This window comes from Chiroxiphia lanceolata, chromosome 4 (genome assembly GCF_009829145.1).
Source record: "Chiroxiphia lanceolata isolate bChiLan1 chromosome 4, bChiLan1.pri, whole genome shotgun sequence".
NCBI classification, from domain to species: domain Eukaryota; kingdom Metazoa; phylum Chordata; class Aves; order Passeriformes; family Pipridae; genus Chiroxiphia; species Chiroxiphia lanceolata.
In genome coordinates this window covers 34,724,198-34,743,635 of record NC_045640.1, presented here as the reverse complement: position 1 = coordinate 34,743,635, position 19,438 = coordinate 34,724,198, and the positions used below count along the sequence as shown (strand labels likewise).

The following is a 19,438-nucleotide window of genomic DNA, read 5'->3' as shown; positions in this document are numbered from 1 at the left end:
TAGACATTTTTCATAGACATTCTAATGATTCATAGGCCTAGACCTAAAGAGTAGTTGTTTATAGCTTTGAGAGATTTGTGCATGGTGCATTAATTATCATAAGACAGCTGGAAATCTCAAAATATCTTAATGATATGTATTGTTCGGCTTTATTCTTTTCTCTAATGTGTAAACATATATTAGTATATCTGTTGACAAATCAGCTTAGTTTGAAGTAAGAAGTCTGTTTTACCCAATCTGATAGTCCTGTCAAGTTATTTAGATGTCAAAATCTGCAAATATGTAAGATTCACTGTCATTGACTGACCATATTTATATTACTTACAGATAAAGCTAATTAGCATTTTCTACTTCTATAGGCTCCTTATTTTCTGAAAATTTCATATTTTTGCAGGATTGGGGGTTTAAAACTTCCTGTTGTATTTAAGTAGGAATTCTTTGCAGTTGGTTGGGGATTTTTGTTACCCATTCACAGAAAAGTTCAGGAGAGCTGAGTTTAAAGGAGGTCAGGTTGTTATAAGGGCATACTGAATTAAACTGAAGAGTGGAAGAAGTCAGCAGTGTAGACTGGAGAGGAGCAAACTCAAAAAGACTGGGCCCAAAAGGGGTAGGAGTGGGTGTCCAAATGGGTAGACGGAGTAGTCCATAAGGAGGAGGAGGAACTGAGACTGGTTGATTATGCAAGGTAGTGCATAGATAAAATGCTAGAGGACCAAAGGCTGAATATCTAGGATGAAAACTGAGATAATTTCTTGTCCTTTACTGATTGTAATTACTTGCAAAGTCCTTTTGAATTGCACGCACCTCATCACCTATAGGATTGACTCAAGATGGTGAGAGACCTTGGCTGCTGGCATACGCTCTACTAGTGACAGAATCCAGAAATAATCAAACTAAATTTTCTATCTGTGATGGGCTGTGCAGATAGGAAACCTTTCAATATGATTTCTGAAGTTTCTTCAAACTCTCTTAAAAAAATCACAAGTTGAACAAAAGAACACTTTATTAAGAAATTGTCATCAACATCATAAAGTCAAGCACACAATTTACAAAATTAAAAGTAACCTCTTTCTACAGTTGCATGTCTGCAGTTGAGTTTGCCATCCCAGTAAGTGCGGCTCGAGTTGAACCAGAAAGGAATTTTAGCAGATTCTGGAGATTCTTTCTATCACATTCAAACAGGTGAGGAAACAATACCAAATGTAATGGCAAAACAAAGACCTGGATGACTGCAGTGTCTGTATGGCACATCTCTGATGGCACTGATTGCCGAAAGAGAAGTCCAGCTCCAAAAAGGCCTGTGGGGAAATGAGTACCATTAAAGATAAAGTTCTGGGTACAAGATGTAATCCTCTGCCTTGTTGAATCCCTAAAGGGTGGTCTCGGTTCTATGAAACTTGGTATGTTGCATATGAGAGACTATGCAAGCATAGTACTCACATTTTCACCAAGGAACAAAAAGTAATGGAAGATAGGAATAACAGTTGCATCACATGTGTGTGCACAGTTACCAAGTTGGTGGTAGTGGCTGTAACTCAGAGGTTATGACAGTGCTGTTGCTGTGGTGACACAAGTCTGGCTGTGTGAGTGACTGCTGATGGCACAGTAGTGGCAACACAGAGTTCATCACGGGTTATCATGGACTCTGAATTGCAAGAGGAACACAACTATGGACTTCAGTGAGCTAAGGTTCACAAATCCATTATGATGGAATCTTCAGCCTGCTTGCAGCTTGAGGCAGAATGAGATCCTATCAGTCACTGAGAGAATAATACTTCACTTCTTTAACTTCTCACTGCTTTTTATTTTAAAACGTCCAATAGCTCAGTCAGGCCTTTCAGGGGCAGACAAAATTTCAACCTTTGTTCCAACTTCTGAATTAATCCTTGTGTAAATAATGCAGTTCTGAGTCTCTCTTAAAAAATATTTCTTTTTGAAATAGTTTCCATGTGCCTTTTGAGATGTTAGAGCATAAAGTTCTCTTTCGACTTTATGAAGATGGCAAGGCTAGTAAAAAGATTGGAGGAATAGCTATGCCCTACCTTTCTTTGATTTTCTACGTGGAAAGCTTAACTTATTCAATATTCAAGACAGGAGTTGGCAAAGGTTAGAATGCCTCATCTCACATAAAACTTTTCCTGTCTCTATCTTGGTAGGGATATGATTCAAGAAGAGCAGAGAACAAGATAAGGAGTTGTAATGTAAATCCTTACTGCTCCCATGAGCATTTCAGATCCTTACTGCAAAATTCAGATGCTTTCCTCTGCTCTCTCTTCCTTTGGAGACAGAAGAACTGCAGTAATATGAATATTGTGAATATCAGGAAGTGCAGTAAGGGGCTGTCAGGTTCACTCCAACTGCTGCCTGCTTCAGAAGTGAACATCACCAACAATATCAAGAGCTAAGTCACTTACTGTAACATAGATGGAATCCTCTATAAGTACTAGTCTAAGAGACCCAGATGAAACCTATAAGAACAGCCACTTGATATTTTTTCAGCAGTTCATATGTTTAGTTTCACTCTCATCTGGAGAGTAGGTAATGGGGCAATCCTGCAATGAGCAGTATGAGTAATTAAACTGGGCTAGGTTTCTTTGCTTCCCAACATGAGTCTTTCTTTGCACTGGACTCTCCTGTGCACTTCTGCAAAGTGTGGCTTAGCATTGTTTGTTCCCCTTGTTCTTCTTCACAGAGTGCAGCATAGCAGAGAGGAACACGAAGGAATGAGATTGGCAATGCCCTCTCATCATATCGGTTCTTTTGATCCTGTGCTGTGTGTGATACATATCACAGAAGAGAAGTCCTCCTTCTCTGGGGTATAGAACTAGCAGCTTGAATCTGAATTTGGAGGAATAAATAATAGGAGAACAGGTGCCCTCTGCTCACTGTAACACTTTATTCTTTCTTCCACCACCAAAAAGGTAGGGGCAATGCAGAGAAAGATTTACTCTTGAACACCAAAGAAGAGGAAGTTTGGGGCTTTTTTCAGTATTCAGTCCTTCAAGTCACCATGTCTTGGTGTCTTTCACAGCATATTGGGATACTGTCTTGTCTGAATTGCTCTTTGAAGCTTCAGCTGCATGTTGCCATGCCTGAGTTCTCCCGTCTTTCTCCATCAGCAGCCAGCAGTGGAGCGGTAGGCTGCCAGGGCCAGATGTGAAAGAACACACAAGCAGTAAGGAAGACACAGCCCTAGTAGTACTTTTGTTCTTTCTTGGCTTTCAGTGTTCAGTTTGTAAAGAAAGCAGGTCCTCGGTGTAAATCCATCCAAATTCAAGGAATTGTTACCATATGTAAAGTGTTTTTCTGAAACATTTGAATAAGTTGGTAGAAGAGGCTTATCTCCAGTTCTCACAGATGTTCCTCTGGTTTTGCATATGGATAATAGTGCGCTTCTCTTTCTTTCTTTCTTTCCACCAAACTTTGATCATAATTTCATGTGTTGTGATCTTGGAGCTTTTTCCAGGATTATGATAGTATTAATACTGGCTCCAAGGAAGCGGAAATTCACTTTTATCTCTTCCTAAGCAATTTTTTGATTGCAATTCCACCCAGAAAATAAACTAAGACAAACTCACGGGGCAACATGTTTCTGTGATGCCTTGGATTTATGTTAAATGTAGCCAGATGTTTCTGTGGAAGTCAGTCATAAGCCTATGCTAAGGGCAAACACCACCAGCTACAAGGTTTTGTCTCAGAAGAACCTTAACAGAAGATGAACGTAGGCATAAAGTGTTCACAGAGAAACAAAAATCCAATTCCTACTGGAGCCTGCTGGGAAAGCTTATCTCATGCATCAGTGAACCAGAGTTCAAATGAGACCTAGCCAGTAATTTCTGTTATCTTTTACATCTCTTCTGTAATGTCAGTCGGCAGAGATTAATCTTTTTTTTCCATCTGTTTCCTCAACTCAGTGCAAGGAGTCATATTTATTGATGTGATCTATCCATTAGTGAACCAGGCAGAGCTCTCTAATGTCAGGTGGCAGGTGAAGGTCATGGTCTCTCTCAGAGAACCTAGTTCAATCCAGCATGAATAGGGTCTGTCAGCAGAGAGAGGGCACAGCAGTCAGTAGGTGTAGTACTACGATTGATTGCAGTCTTGGACCACTGTCTTTTCCACAGTTGATGGTTTTTTCTGATTCTGACAGTTAATGTATCTGGTGGGATTTTTTTTTAGCAAACAAAAAGCAAGATAACCCATTCCCAGAAGGGAAAAATTCAGCTGTTTTGCATTAATAAAAGTCAGGGAGAGATAAATACAAAAGCTTTAATGAGAGAAGTTGGAGCAAACTAAAATAACTGCAGCTGGATATATCCATCCTCTCTTTAAGTAACTTTCTTAAGATTAATTGATTTCTTTATATGGAAATGGCAAAGAGATAGACATGCCCTATTTCTGTATGTATCAGTGGTGAAATATTTGAGGCAGAGAATGAGAGCTTCCAAACCTGTCTATTCTGTCTCACTTACCTATGCCCATTTGAAGCATCAGAAAAATAGAAAGATACAGATGCAGCAACCCTTATGTCTTATTTGCTTACATTGGCCTCATGGTGCTGCCAGACTTTCATAGAAGGTGCCTTAATGCTTTTGAAAAGCAGAATTAGATTGCTTCTGTCTCCAGATAGGTGCATTGTGAATTGGTACCATTTTAGGGCAAAATCTGGTGGTTTATTTTTAGTTTAGGTGAGCAGTTATCACAGTTGTGTTCATTACAAAACAGAATAGTTACAGTTTTTATTCCCAGAAATTCAACAATACCATTCATTATATTAAACGTCAAACCCAGGTCATTAGGAGTACTATTGAATTCTGAGCAGAGAAGTCATGTCTCCTGAAGTATTGGTCCTGAGACCTAAATGTGTCACCAAAACATAAAAGCACTAAAATTTACATTTCTCTTAACTTGCATTCACTCAAAGTGGATTTGATAAAAGTTTCTTCCACCTCTGGAGGCTTAGGAGAATGCAATTGATGTGTTCCTAATTCTAGGTGCCTAAGGTGTAGATACTACCACTTGTGCCTTGGAGTGAATCCAGGCTAACAGACTAAGGACCTTAGCAGAATGCATACGACACTTCACCTGGGCTTGCTTACAAGTGTCTTAATTCATGTAATAATATCCACAGATTCAGCACACCTTGGAGACAAATAAGTAATTTTTAATAGAGTTAGATACTGTCAGATTTGATTTGGTTTTTGGGGGGAAGATTAGCCTGTGCTCCACATTGTAAAAATTGGTGTGCTCATTTCGTAAAGTATTTAACTTGTGATTACAGAGAATGGTATTACCTTAGCTGGACCAGTCATGTAAAGTACAGTGATGTTTTGAACCAGCAATGGTCTCCTGTTGGTAATGGCTGTTGTGTCCAGGGTTTTTCTCAAGTTGCAAGGAGAATAGATGAGTCAAATATAACAGATTAGTGGACTTGTTACTTACATGAAAGAAATTTTTAGACAGTTACAGATATATCTAAATATTTGGGGGTCCTTTGATACCTAAGGGTAAAAGAAACAAATGCAAAAAATTTTAGGGATAGTTTTTCTTTCCTCTTTCACCTCTCCTCAAGTCACTTTCTATTCCATCAACTTCCAAATGTCACTTCTGTTTTATTCTGCACTGAAACAACAGGTATCTGAAAATAGCTTTCCTCAACTCCACAGTTGCCTTTGCTGACCCATAAAAAGCCTAAGTTTTGCTTTTTTGCTTTAGGCAATTACTTCTTAATGCTTTTGTATGTTTTACCCTGAAAATAAAGCGAATCAAACAGTAATATTATAAAAAATTGTTTTTATGTATTGCAGTGCAAACAGTACATATTCATTATACAAGAACAAGGGAGTGATCAGTTGAATTTAAATTGAAATTGATAGAGGAAGATATATTTTGATACAGTGCGTGTTTAGCCTACAGAACAAAATGCCACAGAACATTAGTGAGAGCATGAGTTTTGGTCTGTTTAGAGAAACAGTGAGCTGTTAATGAATAAGTAGACTGGAAGGCATTCACCCCCACCTTTGAACTGGCCACTTTCAGATAGAGTGTTGTTCCTGGTGATCTACCCTACTGCAGTAATTCCTGTTTGTGATTTTTTGGGTACAGTTATCTGTATCTGTACACAGATTTTGTACCTGTAACTGCTTTCTATCAAATAAGATGTTCTCTTTCTCCACAATTTTTGGAATGGATTAACTTGCTCATTGTACTGCATTATGCTTGGGGGAATCCTACCCCTTACACTGTTTTTCAGACAGAGACCTCCTTCTGAAGTCTAGGCCATAGATAATTTCTGATGTTGTGTGCCTTTTGTAGTCCTGTCTTCTGAGTGTTACAGCTGTTCTCCCTCAGTTGTCTTCTAGTAGTGGGCTGTAAAGATCTGATGAGCCACATATCTTTAACACCATCATGGAACTGACCAAACAGATTGCATTTAGGACAGTATAGGAGACAGTGCTGCAAGCAAACCTGTACTGCTGTGGCACTATGACATTTGTCATAGTGGGTCTTGGTGGAAGCTCTCTATTCAGAAACATGAGCAAACTGATAGATTTATCCTCCTTCAGATTTTTCAGGTACTGTTAGTATACAAAAACACACAAGGTTCATAGATTTAGGAGGGAGGGATTTAGATTTTTAAATATATTCTAAATATATTCTAAATATAATTTTATTCTGGATCAGTGGTATTATAGCTCTTAAGATGAGGAGTGTTTTGTTACTGTATATCCATAAGGCCTAGCAATATTGACCTTTATTCTATGACAGCAGTTGTCAACTAAATAATAATGCTGCACAAAATAATAATTGCTACCTTTAAATCTCACTGGCAGGGTGATAAACTATATTTTGACATACTCTGAGAAGTTCAATAGAATTTTGCTGGGCCTTATTCACTAAATCCATATTTAGTACAAATTTTGTAGAAGTCCTGTGTGACTTAATACATTGTGGCATACTTGCTATGGACTTCAGCACTCTATTGGCAGGATGGTGCTGTAAGAAATAGTTTAAAACAGAACTAATATGCTACCAAGAAAGTTGTTTGAAATGGTAAGGTAGGCTCTTCCACATGTCTTTCAAGTATATGCAAAGCATTCTATATATATGATGCCCAAAATTGGAGAAATTAATCTTTTGCAAGGTGAAGCAATTTCAGCATAAGCTAAAAAAAAGAAGTCATGTATCTAATGTAAAAATTATATTAGGAATGTTAAAATTATGCAGTAACTCTATACAAATTGAGAACCAGTCTATTTATAAAATAATGCATAATATTCCCTTATGTTTGGTTTATTTATATAATATCTCAGCTTCTGGCAGTTTGGAGTTTAGGGCCTTCCAGATGTGTTTATGTAATATTGCGTTCATTGATGCATAGTATCCATTTTCTTCTAAACTGCGGTCAAAAGTTCTTGTCATAGATCCTTTAGTAAAGAAAGTTATTTTAAATTACATTTCTGTTGCTGGACACCTGGCTATCTCATATCAAAAGTGTTTGGACTTCTGGGCTGAGTCTTACTGTCCTTAAATATTTTGATAATCTATCTCCATTTCTCTAAAGATAGAGTTTTCAGTTAACTTAGTCTTTCTGCCAGACTCACGGATGGTTTTTATCACTTTTTTTAATCCCTTCTGTTTTCCCATTTACTGAATTTAGTAGAGAATGCTTCAGTTTTATTTTCCACAGAGGATGTGGCAGCATAAAGAAAATCTGATTTGATGTGAACCCCACCCCACGCAAGCTTGAGAAGGAAGAAACCATCTGCATGCCGGCCAGTGCACACCAGCGCTTGGTTAAACACCGGCACTGAGTTAAATTAAAAGCATGATTATTTTACTCTTATTCCTATGCTTGTTTTCTGAGCTGACGCCCTTGAGGTTTTTGATGCCGTATTTCTGTCCTTTCTTGTCAGGACAGGAACTTAAATAAAATGCCTTCCATTTGTGAAATAAGGGGACTTCCAAGCTCTCTTTGCATCCAAGGACTGTTTTATATATAGCTTTGTATTTTGCTCTCAATCTGTAGTTCAGATTTGTTAGGTACTAAATACTCCCCTCACTAAAATGTTAAGATTAACTGCACCTTTTATTAGCAACATCTATTGAATAAGCAGACAGAAATATATATTGAATAAATATAAAAGTAGAATATTATTTGCTTTAAATGTTGAATTATTTAATAAAAACAGAACTGTCTTGTCTTGTAAAATACTAGCATGATTCACTGTATTTTTGTACTCCATAGCTTAATAAAATATTTAAAGTGCTGCTTATATGAAGATCTAGCAAGTTCATGTTATGTGATCAATTTTGAATGGAAGATACACCGCTGCAGATGCTATAAGCTCCCTGTGAGATGAAATATAGTGTAATTGCCCATAAGTCAGTACCTGGTCAAGTAGTGCAAACAGTTTAGGCTTTAGAAATTAGCTATTTGAGTTCCATGGTTTGAAAAGACAAGATATATGGATATTTAGATAATTAAAATCATTTGTGGATGGATTATAATTCAAGAGCACAATAATTTCAGCACCATGTGGAAGCAGCCTGGATTTGTTGTCAGATACCATATCCTTCTAAACGTCTCATAGGAACAGTTTGGCATGGCTCAGTGAGGCAGACAAGATGTGCAAGTCTGATAGCGTTACACTTTAAATACTTATCACTCAGAGTTAATGTAGCAGGAGAGTATCTGACAACTTTGTTAGTAACTGCACACATTAGAAATAGAGAGAGCCAAACAAATTTTCTTGACCCAGTAGAAGATGCCAGACTGGCTTTTCTGTCATTATTTTTCCCTCAACATTCAGCCAGAAAGTGCAGCCACTCCGGCATTGTATTCGTGGGAATCAAATCGAAAGAGAATAGCTTAAAGTGAGGAGCTGTGCTGTGTGCTGCCTAAGACTACACACTGCTGAATTCCCACAGCATTCTTCTGGAGAAACTGTCCATCACAGCATGGACAGGTGCACTGGGTAGAAAACTGGCTGAATGGCCAGGCCCAGAGAGTGGTGAATGGAGTTATATCCAGCTAGTGGCCAGTCACGAGTGATGTTCCCCGAGGCTCAGTATTGGGAGCAGTCCTGTTTAATTTCTTTCTCAACCATCTTTGTCAGTGGTTTATTGATGAGATCAAGTGCAGTCTCAGCAAGTTTGCAGAAACACCAACTGGGGTGGTAGAATTTATCTGCTGGAGGGTAGGAAAGTTCCACAGGGGAATCTGGACAGGCTGGATTGATGGGCCGAGGCCAGTGGTATGAGGTTCAACAAGACCAAGTGCAGGGTTCTGCACTCGGGTCACAACAATGCCATGCAGCACTACAGACTGGGGGAACAGTGCCTGGAAAGCTACCTGGCAGAAAGGGACCTGGGGGTGCTGGTCGACAGCAGCTGAACATGAGCCACCAGTGTGCCCAGGGGCCCAAGAAGGCCAATGGCATCCTGGCTTGTATCAGAAATAGTGTGGTCAGCAGGACTGAGGCAGTGATCGCCCCCGTGTACTCAGCACTGGGGAGGCTGCACCTTGGATCCTGTGTTCAGTTCTTGGCCCCTCACTAAAAGGAAGACATGGAGGTATGGCAGCAAGTCCAGAGAAAGGTAACAAAGCTGGTGAAGCATCTGCAGCAAAAGTCTTGCAAGGAGCAGCTGAGGTAGCTGGGGTTGTTTAGGCTGGACTAGTCTTTGAGGGATCTTATCGCTCTCTACAACTACCTGAAAGGAGGTTGTAGCAAGGGGGGAGGTCAGTCGTTCTCAAGAGTAACAAGCCAAGAAGAAGAGGCTTCAAGTGGCACCAGGGGAGCTTTAGATCAGATATTAGGAAAAATTTCTCCCCTGAAAGGGTTGTAAAGCAACAGAACAGTCTGCCCAGGGAAGTGATTCAGTCGTCTATCATCCCTGAAGGTATTTAAAAGACATCTACATGTGGCACTTAGGAGCATGGTTTAGTGGTGGGCTTGGCAGTGCAGGGTTAATGATTGGACTCGTTGATCTTGAGGGTCATTTCCGACCTAAGCGATTCTGTGATTCACATGTAAAAGTTACAGTTCTCTTTCAATGCCAGAGATGAACTGTCAGAGCTATGATGGTTCACACCACCGCTGTCATCTCCCAAGTTTATCTATGGAACTAACTCCTCAAAGGCTTTGAGAATATGGATTGCAGTATGTTGTGCTCCACCAAAGCAAATGTCTCAGCTCTCACTTTCTCAGAGAAAAAAAAACAAAACAAAAGGAAAATATCAGTGGCAAACTATTTGTTGCATTATTTTGTTAAGGGCTAAAGCATATGGAGTTCCATTCAAGTGCTCTTATTATGCCAGTTTCCATTTTTAGTCTGTTGAGTCTACCAGCATGACAGAAGGATGTGAAAATTGCAGGTTGGTCAGGCAGCTTCTTATTTTTAACGTGGAAGTGGAAGTTTAGGAGGAGTATTATTATACCTACTGTATGGCTTTCCTTCTGTCCCCAAAACAGTACACATTGCACATGGAAAGGGAAACAGCTACCTTTGTGTTTGGCATTTTCTTGAGATCTGTATAGACATATTTTGTGAAATATACCTGAAAATAGCATTTACCATATGTAGCCAGAAATGAAAGAACAATAAAGATCAAGTGGATAAAACCCTTTATCAGGACTTAATGAATTACCAAGTAATGCTTTTGTAAGGTGTAAAACATTTTTAACATAGGACTCATTATTATTATTTTGGTGTTTGGTACATAGCAAATGTCACAACTTTTAATGAAATACCTTCTTAGGAAGAATTTAAACCATCAGGTCTTTGTCTTTTGAAATTGGTGGTAATCCTCAGAATTCAGAAGCCAAAAAATCTGGGATGTGCTCTTGTGCATCAGTAGATCTAGTGCATATCCTTTTGTTGTTACTGCCAACAGGTTTAATATTGTTCAGAATGAAGTAACCTATGTAACATGTTTCATGGAATCATGTTTGTAATGCAAATATTTTCAAGGAGAGGGCCTATGCCACGATGTTCTAGTTCACCTGTTAACCTTCCATAGAAAAGTCATCTGCAAACAACAAATCTTATCAACTGCTGGTATTTTTCACAGGCTGCAGTGGAGCAAATTAATTTTTCATGTCTTTACAGTGTATTTATGAAAAATCTGCTACATCTGTGTAAATTGGTCTATTACTATGCAAAGATCCCAGAGAATGAAAGTCCCATCAACTAAGAAGCAGTCCACAGTGCCACGTAGTGTACATACTAAGGTTTTCCCCCTCCACAGCTGGCTCATTTGGTGCTAGATCCTCTGACCCACGATTGTATAGGTGACATGCAATAGGCAAACACAGTGTAGGCATGCACTTAGCTTCGGGGGGACCTGGGTATCAGCAATTCATGAGTGTCTCTTACCTATTGAAAAATGCAAACCACTCTAGTTCTGTTCAGCTGAGGGGTTGGTAAGTTCAAAAGTCTCGGCAGTGTGCTTTCTTACCATTTTTAGCTATAATGTATTCATTTTGCCATTTGTAATTAGGTAAGGCCAAACCATATGCTACAGAGTTGCCAGCATAACAAATTGGTGGAAAAACCCCTGGTGCAAAGACCTTTCTTTGAGTTTTTGTTGTTTGTAGAGTTGTGTATGTGCATGAGGAGAAAAACTCCAGGTAGTAGAGCTAGAGGCTCTTTCAAAATAATTATGCTTGCATGAACTAAAATTAAGGGATTCTGCCACAGAGAGGCTCAGGGACTAGTATTTCCATTGGAAATTTTAATTGAAAAAAAAGTTTACTGCTAACTCACAGTGTGTCTTAACTTTTGCTTTGCTTTTTGTATCTGTTGCTGGCTGTGGTTCCTCCTGAGCACTTACCAAATATATTTCTTTAGAGTACTTCTCCTAGGCTGTAACTAGCTGCTGTATCCATAATCAGATTTTTTTATGGTAAGATTATGTGTGAGTAGATGTGAATTACTGAACTGATTATTTAGGACACATACAAAAAAAAATCTTTTAACTGACTATTTTTGGCAAAGTTGCCAAAAGTTTGTAACTGAAAGATTGCTGTTTTCCTTGTACTTAACCCAGGAAAGCTGTGATAAGTAGTGTGGACTGTAGTCACATTGCTCATTATTGACATTTTAATGGAGTTCCCTGTAGTTTGTAGCAGAAGCCAACACAAATAAACAGCAGCAGAAAGCCTGTCCCTACTTGTTAGATAAACTATGAGAGACTTCCTCCCTACTACATTGTATTTTGGGTAGTTCTGTTTCCTGTCTGGATACCAGTGTATTACTAATGTTTGGGGGGCTTTGGTCTTTACTTTAAAGGAAAGTGTCTCTTTATGTGTGAGTGTCGTGGCAAGTTATTGCTTCTACGTCCCTTTGTAGATCGGATGTTGTGAAAAATAGGCAACATTAAACTAAAGATGTGTGATTGCCTGTGCCCCAGCTTTATTTACTTTTATACTTTACAATATACTCTTTCTTTCACAGGCATTTCCTATTCAAAACAGGAACAGGGACCACACCGCTGTTCAGTACTGCAACACCAGGGTACACAATGGCATCCGGCTCTGTTTATTCCCCTCCTACTCGGCCACTACCTAGGAACACTCTATCCAGAAGTGCTTTTAAATTCAAGAAGTCTTCGAAGTACTGTAGCTGGAAATGTACTGCACTCTGTGCTGTAGGGGTCTCAGTGCTGCTGGCAATACTGCTGTCCTACTTTATAGGTGAGTCCCATTTTTTATAATTGTCAGTATGAACAGTGGTGTCTGATGTACTGTGTATGCACTGTGACATACTAACCTTTAACTAGCAAAGTCTTTGGTAACACTAAAAGCCACAAGGGTTTAATGAAAAGTACCAATTGTTTAGAGGAATTAGAAAATTTTAATACATTCTGTAGCTTGATGGTGAGTGAATTAAGTTCAAAGAAGTATTTGAACTCCCATTAAACTATGTGGTGTTAAGTTCTTATAAAAGTATGTGTAAAATATAGGCTGTAAAAATTCCATTATGTGAATATAACTTGCAACATATCTATGGAATTTTTATCCTTTCATTTGCTTGATATATCAAAATGTTTAAGAATGCTAACAATCCCTTATTTCATCATTACATACATTTGTGTGTAGAGCTAGAGCAAAAGTCTAATACAGACATTTGATTGCAAGATAGGAAAAATAATAGTCCGAAAGGATAACGTGCAGTGAAGATGTAGAGTTCTTCCTCTCCTGTGGGTTGTTTATTTTTAATTATTGTCACTTTTCTCTATTTGTTTGTTAAATTCCATTTCCCAATTTTTATTTTAGGTTTCCTTTATTTCTTCATCTCTGTAATTATTTTCATAAATGTTCACTACAAATACTATATAATTTGAGTTCTAGGCTGTTAATGGGGGCAGTGTTTTCGATGAGAAGATGTCATTGACTTTAATAAGAGAACAGAACAGGATCATTTTGCACTCATAGCTTCCTCTGTGGCTTTGTCCAGATTACAGATTTTTTTATCTCTGAGTCTGTAAATGGTCTTCAAAGACTTTAATGTAACTGATTTATTAATTAGATTTATTAGATTTATTAATTTTAAGTCACCACAGTTACGGAAATATAAGTGCAAGGGTCTGGGTTTTGTTATTGGTTGCACACAAGTTCAGAGTCTTAAGGAGTCAAGGAAAGAAAATAGAAAGAGGAGAGTCAATCTCTCTTTCCCTCCCTCTTCTTAAAATCAGTGTAAATTAATAATAAAGCCTAGAAGGCCTTAAGATCTTTAATCTTCATTGCCTTTGTTGAAATAAGCTTTTCAATGCAAGACACAGCTTAAACTGTATAAAGCCTTTGAAGTAGTTCTTACTGGGTTGGAGCTCTTGTGAACAATGCAAGAAACTGGGTTGCTGAGTAGCTGGAGAAACTGCTCTCTGCCCCAGCAAAGCAGAGCCCCCTGAGCACCTTTTCCACCTCAGCTGCCAGCCCTGAAGAGCAAAAGGCACATGTGCAAATGTAGGGCTTACCACTGCTGTTGAGCCTCCTTCAGTCACTGGATTTGTGGTTATTTTGTGTGAATGTGCACAGAAGTTTAAAGGTGTGGTTTAGAGTTAAACTTTGACACTGGATCTTTTTTGAAGTGGGATTGAAATAATCCCACTTAAAAAACACAGTAATTGTACTCAGTCTCTGTAATACTGCCTCATAAGTCATCAGAAGTAAACATCTGCTACTAAATAAATACAAAAATACAAAAGAAGGAATTCAGCATGAAGTATCACTGTCAAGAGCCAGGAAAAACAGCCATACATATAGTAAAATACTGGAGACCTGATTCTGAGCTGAGCTCTACACTTTGCTAGCCTGAAAGAGCCAGATTACATATGACTCTGAGGGGCACAGGAAGATAGCTGTACCAGCTTATTTCTCCCAGAGGCACATTAAGAAATATAAGCATGTCTAATGCACCTCTATTCATGTATTCAGAAAAAAGAGCCAAGCTTTCCAGTGAGTGAGAGCTTTCAGCTCCACACATCATTTATTCACAAACCCTGTAAAAAAACCCAAAAAACAAATATAGCTGTACATTTCACTTCATGGGCCCATGCCAGCTCACATCCTTGCTGAAATAAACAATGCACAAGGGCCTTCCTCTGCCCATAGTCAATAGGGAGCTCTCTGCCTACTGGTGATATTACACATATTTCAGCTAACTCAGCAGTCTAAATATAAAATTCGGCACTCAGGAATGCTCTCTAGAGAACTTTGGGTCCATAAAATCACAAATGGATTGCACTCATTCATATATGTGGTTTTTGCATCTCTGCAGATGTAATATCAGAAATATTCTCCATTTAATAGGCCATCCAAGTGTAAATCAGTAGAAATCATTAATGTAAGATAGAAGCAGTCCTTTGTCTTGATTAACTATTTCATAGGATCATAGAATGGTTTCATTTGAAACAGACCTAAAGATCATCTAGTTCCAAATCCCCTACCATGGACAGGGACACCTTCCACTAGACCGGGTTGCTCAAAGCGCCATCCAACCCGACCTTGAACATTTCCAGGGATGAGGCTTCCACAACTGCTCTGGGCAACCTGTTGCATTGTCTGACCACCCTCACAGTAAAAAATTTCTTCCTAATATCTAAACTAACCTTACCCTCTTTCAGTTTAAAGCAATTTCTCTTTGTCCCATCGCTACCCATTTTAGCGAAAAATCCCTCTCCAGGTCTCTTTCAGGCCCCCTTTAGGTACTGGAAGGCTGCTGTAAGGTCTCCCTAGAGCCTTCTCTTGTTGAGGCTGAACAACCCCAGCTCATCCAACCTGTCCTCATAGGAGACATATGTTTTATAACGTAGGTGTGAAAGGGAAATGTCTGAGTAGGAAATTGGTCATAACAAAAAAAAATGGGAAGGACTGCAGTATTGTGTGACCTCTAGCATCCCATGACATGTCTCCAGCACAGTGGTCTGGCACATCTGCTGAGGTTTACAGCAGCTGAGATGGCATGTCACATTTGTAAAGCCAGTTTGAGACATGTTTTGAACTTTATAAAGACACATTGCCAGAAGCAAGAAAATGCTACATCCTTACAGCATTAGCATGAAAGAAGGAATTCAGTATGAAGTGTCATTGTCAAGAGCTGGGAAAAACAGTCATTTTGCAGCATGATTGCTGCAAAATATGCCAGTACACATTGATAAGGAACATAGTGTGGCTGATGTCCATTGTGTGACTGTGGCAGCTGCAGACCAAAGAACTGATAGGACCACGCATCCAGTGAATGGTGGTGTAACCAGGCCCTTCTCAGAAATGCAGAGATAAGTGTGTCATGCCCAGGCTTATTTTAGTTGCAGTGACTATGGGGTAAAGAAAGTAACTTGAGATCCCACTGCCTCTGCTCAGGCAACATAAGGCAGAAGAGACAGTTTGCTAGACTTCATGTCTGCCTTTGCAGAACTGCTCAGTCAATTACTGCTCCGTCAATTAGCCCAGCCAGAGGAAGGAGCTGCATTGGGAGTCTGGTGTGTCTTGCACTTCTTCCATCATTCTGACAGGAAAGACTCCTACGTTTACAAAGTCTGCAAAGATGAGGTGAGAGCAGGGGGTGTCAGCATGGGTAGGGACCAGAGCAAACACTACACTGTAAAGCCACTTAATGCAGTCTTGGAGATCACAAGGAATTGAAAATGTTATTTCAGTGTAAAGGAAAGTCTCTTTTCCAACCCTTCCTTATATTCTTGCTTTTCTAGCCCTCACAGTCTCTCTCAACCATTCTGTGATCCACAAAATATTTTAGTATTCCTGTCAATTAGCTGTATTAATTTTTAGGGAAAATAGAAGTGAGTTGTGGAAAATATTGGCCCTTTGTTTAGAGGCTTCATGTACTGTTAAATGGTTGGGAAAGAAGACAAGCAAAAGAAACATGCAAGTGTTGAACCAAAATATAGTGCAGCAACATATAGAAGAGTGGAATTAAAAAATGGCTCTAGTATAAAGCAAAGGATTCAAGGAAAAGCTCCCTGAAATAATGAGGTTTAAAAATGGGGAGTAAAGAACATAAACTGCCTTGTTTTGGGATCAAGTTTACACTGGAATTTCTTCAAGCTTCTGATTTGCTCAAGTCCTGTCTGTAATGGGATTTACAACCAAGGAAGAAGAAAACCATTTTTTTTCCAACATGAAAATTTTAAAATCTTTTTTCTTCTTTGAAAGACTAGGAAGAGCATATTAAATTTAAGCCATGAAAGAGTAAGATGTATGAAGTTGCCTTTAGTTTGACATTAATAGTTTCACCCAACTTGGTACAGGAAGTCCCTGTGAGAGACAGAAATAGAGTCCAGCTGTACATAGTGTGAGACAAAACAGAACTTTGTCCTTTGTCTCCCTATGGCTTATTGCCTCCTTCAGCATCCATCTTTTGCAGTGAACGAATGAAGGGAAAGTTTTGTAGAGCACCTCCTAAGTGAAAGTTTCATACATAAGTAACCTCCATCCTTCAGTTCTGTTTTTTGGGATCTTCTCTGTTGACTTTTGGTTTTACTGAAGGGAGGACCTTTTTTCCTAACAGAAAATTCACTGTGTAATTATGGGGAACTAAGCAGTCAGAAGGAATTTTTTCCAATGTGTTGTTGCATAGCATAGACTCTGACCAGCTGTATTAACAAACTGATTTGTATTGTACTAATTATTTCTTCTGTAGTATGGATTCAACAACAGGATAAAATTAATGAGAATTTGGAGACATCAGGACCCCTCTTTCTTTCCCAGGAGTTGCTCTGGCAATTGATTCTCCAGTGCCAATGGCACTGTCTTGACATTGTCTAAATCAATGCAAGAAATTACTGCCATTGTCACTGTACACGGAGCCGAAGAGGCTGGCAGTTTCCCTCAGTCAGTGCTGGCATTGCACAATACCAGATTCACTCAACTAAGCTTGAAGAGTTGTACACTGAAAGATTGCGTTCATCTGTCATGAATTTTGTCTTACGTCTACTAAATAGATTTGTATGAACATAAAACATTCTTTGAATACACAGTAAGACCTGAGGTATTTAGTCAGGCCTCTGCTGTCCTGACTTCTTCACAACAATCTGTCATACTTCCAGATCTGTTGAGCGTTTTACTCGCTGTGTAACGGTTGATAATTGGGACTAATAATTTTGTTAACCTTAGCTGTGCAGTCAGTGGTCAGAACAAAAATATACACCAGCCAGCTGTCTTTTGTGATAAAGCAAATATTTACATCAGTGATAACAGGAGGATATCTCTTCTGTAGGTTAAAAAAAAAAATTAAAAAGGCTGCAGAACTACTTTTATCACTGCTGCTTTCTTTATCGTTTTTTATCACTACTTTTTTACTATTTACTCAAATCGATTTTGGACAGAAAAGAAAGCTAACATTTAGACTTAACAGGTGAAATACCTTCTGGGAAAACATGTGTTTTAGTTTATATTTCATTCTATGAGAAGCAGTAGAAAAACTTATGTTCTGCTATGACATAGAGATGAACATACAATCATAATGCAAATTGCAAATGAAATTTGAATGGAAAAGAGATACCAGACTAGAAAGCCATGTTTGGTAATTACAGATAATTTGTATTTTCCACACTGTATAAAATAGCTATATTGTGCTTATTCTGTAGTTATTATATTGTGCACTCATACTTTTTGTCCATCTAAAAATGTTACTGTTTTATCATTATCTCAAGATATTAAAAGTAAGCTGAAAATTTATGTGCTAATATATTTCTAATAATGGACAACTGTCTTCAGAGTTACCTCAAAAACTTCCTGAGAGTAACAACAGAGTAACTTAAGAGGTTTTAAGGTAGAAAGAAGAGAAGGAGGTGGCCAGGAAAAGCACCAAACAAGTTTCATCATTTGAGGAGATTGACACAGAAAGATGAAAAGTGTGAAAATTACAGCTGAGAGTCAATTAGCTATCCCTCAGGCGAGTTTTAAGTAATCATTAAAAATTATTAAAGTGTCTGTTTCTGTAGACTGAGGTTAACTTTCCACGTCTTCAGTGCACTTTCCAAGTTTGTTGTCTGTGGTTCTCCCATATTACTCAGGATATAGTATGACAGCTTGCTGGCATTCCCATCTCTTCCATATTGTGGAGGACCAGATGCCTTCCCTATTCAGTGGTTCAGTGGCAGAAGTCATAGTGGAGCAAAACCACTCTCCCCAAAACTAATGGATTTGCAACCATGGCAATTATAGAACTGAATTTTGTGTCTAAAGCAATTAGTAAATATACCCGTAATCAAAAGGAATCTATTTTATTTTATCCATAAAGACCAATATAATATTTCTTTTTGATTACAATGCCAAGTTAACGTTATTCTGCTATTTGTAAAGCTCAGGTACTGACAGGAATAAGGAAAACAACTTAATTAATAATGCCATTTAAATGGAATTTTTATTACAATACTCAGCATAGGTATTGTAATTAACAGGCATGAGGGAGAGTATGGTTTAGTTGCCATTAATCACTTTTACTTTCATTATGTGTTTATAGAAACTGTTTTTCTCTTTGACATGCATTTAATTTTGAGGATTGTAATGTTATTGTCACTGAGAGTTTCATCAAGTACTTTTAGTTTTCTGCATTCTCTTCCCATTTCTGTCTGTGTCGCTTGGTTGTGCTGGGATGTTAACTGTGCCTAGAGCTCAACTGAGGTGTGTGGGTTGGAAATATGTTCCCCATCTGCAGATGTGTGGCAGATTTTTACAGCTAGCCAGGTTTATGTTCTCATCCCATGTCTTTTTCCAACACATTAGAGACATGACGTAAACTAATACATTTATATATCTGATTCTTTAAAAAAAAGAAAAAACAAAACAGAAATATTTTGTCATTCCTTTTGGCCTGTTGCCATCATTTGAAGAAAGTGCTCTGAGATTTTACAGTTTACAAAATCTACATATCACAATATATTCGAACTATACCATGCAAGGGAAAACTACAACAA

General features: G+C 38.4%; 1 protein-coding gene across 18 annotated transcripts in view; it reads left to right on the top strand.

The window, feature by feature from the left end:
* TENM3 (teneurin transmembrane protein 3) overlaps window positions 1–19,438 on the top strand; it is a 1,309,047-nt gene that overhangs the window by 1,178,677 nt on the left and 110,932 nt on the right. For 15 of the 18 annotated variants that reach the window (XM_032684675.1, XM_032684674.1, XM_032684676.1 and 12 more), the window contains 2 exons: window positions 1,078–1,182; window positions 12,460–12,698. In XM_032684675.1, coding sequence (XP_032540566.1) covers window positions 1,078–1,182; window positions 12,460–12,698 — 344 coding nt within the window. The remainder of the gene's footprint in view (window positions 1–1,077; window positions 1,183–12,459; window positions 12,699–19,438) is intronic. The other 3 variants (XM_032684682.1, XM_032684680.1, XM_032684679.1) reach the window with 1 other exon arrangement.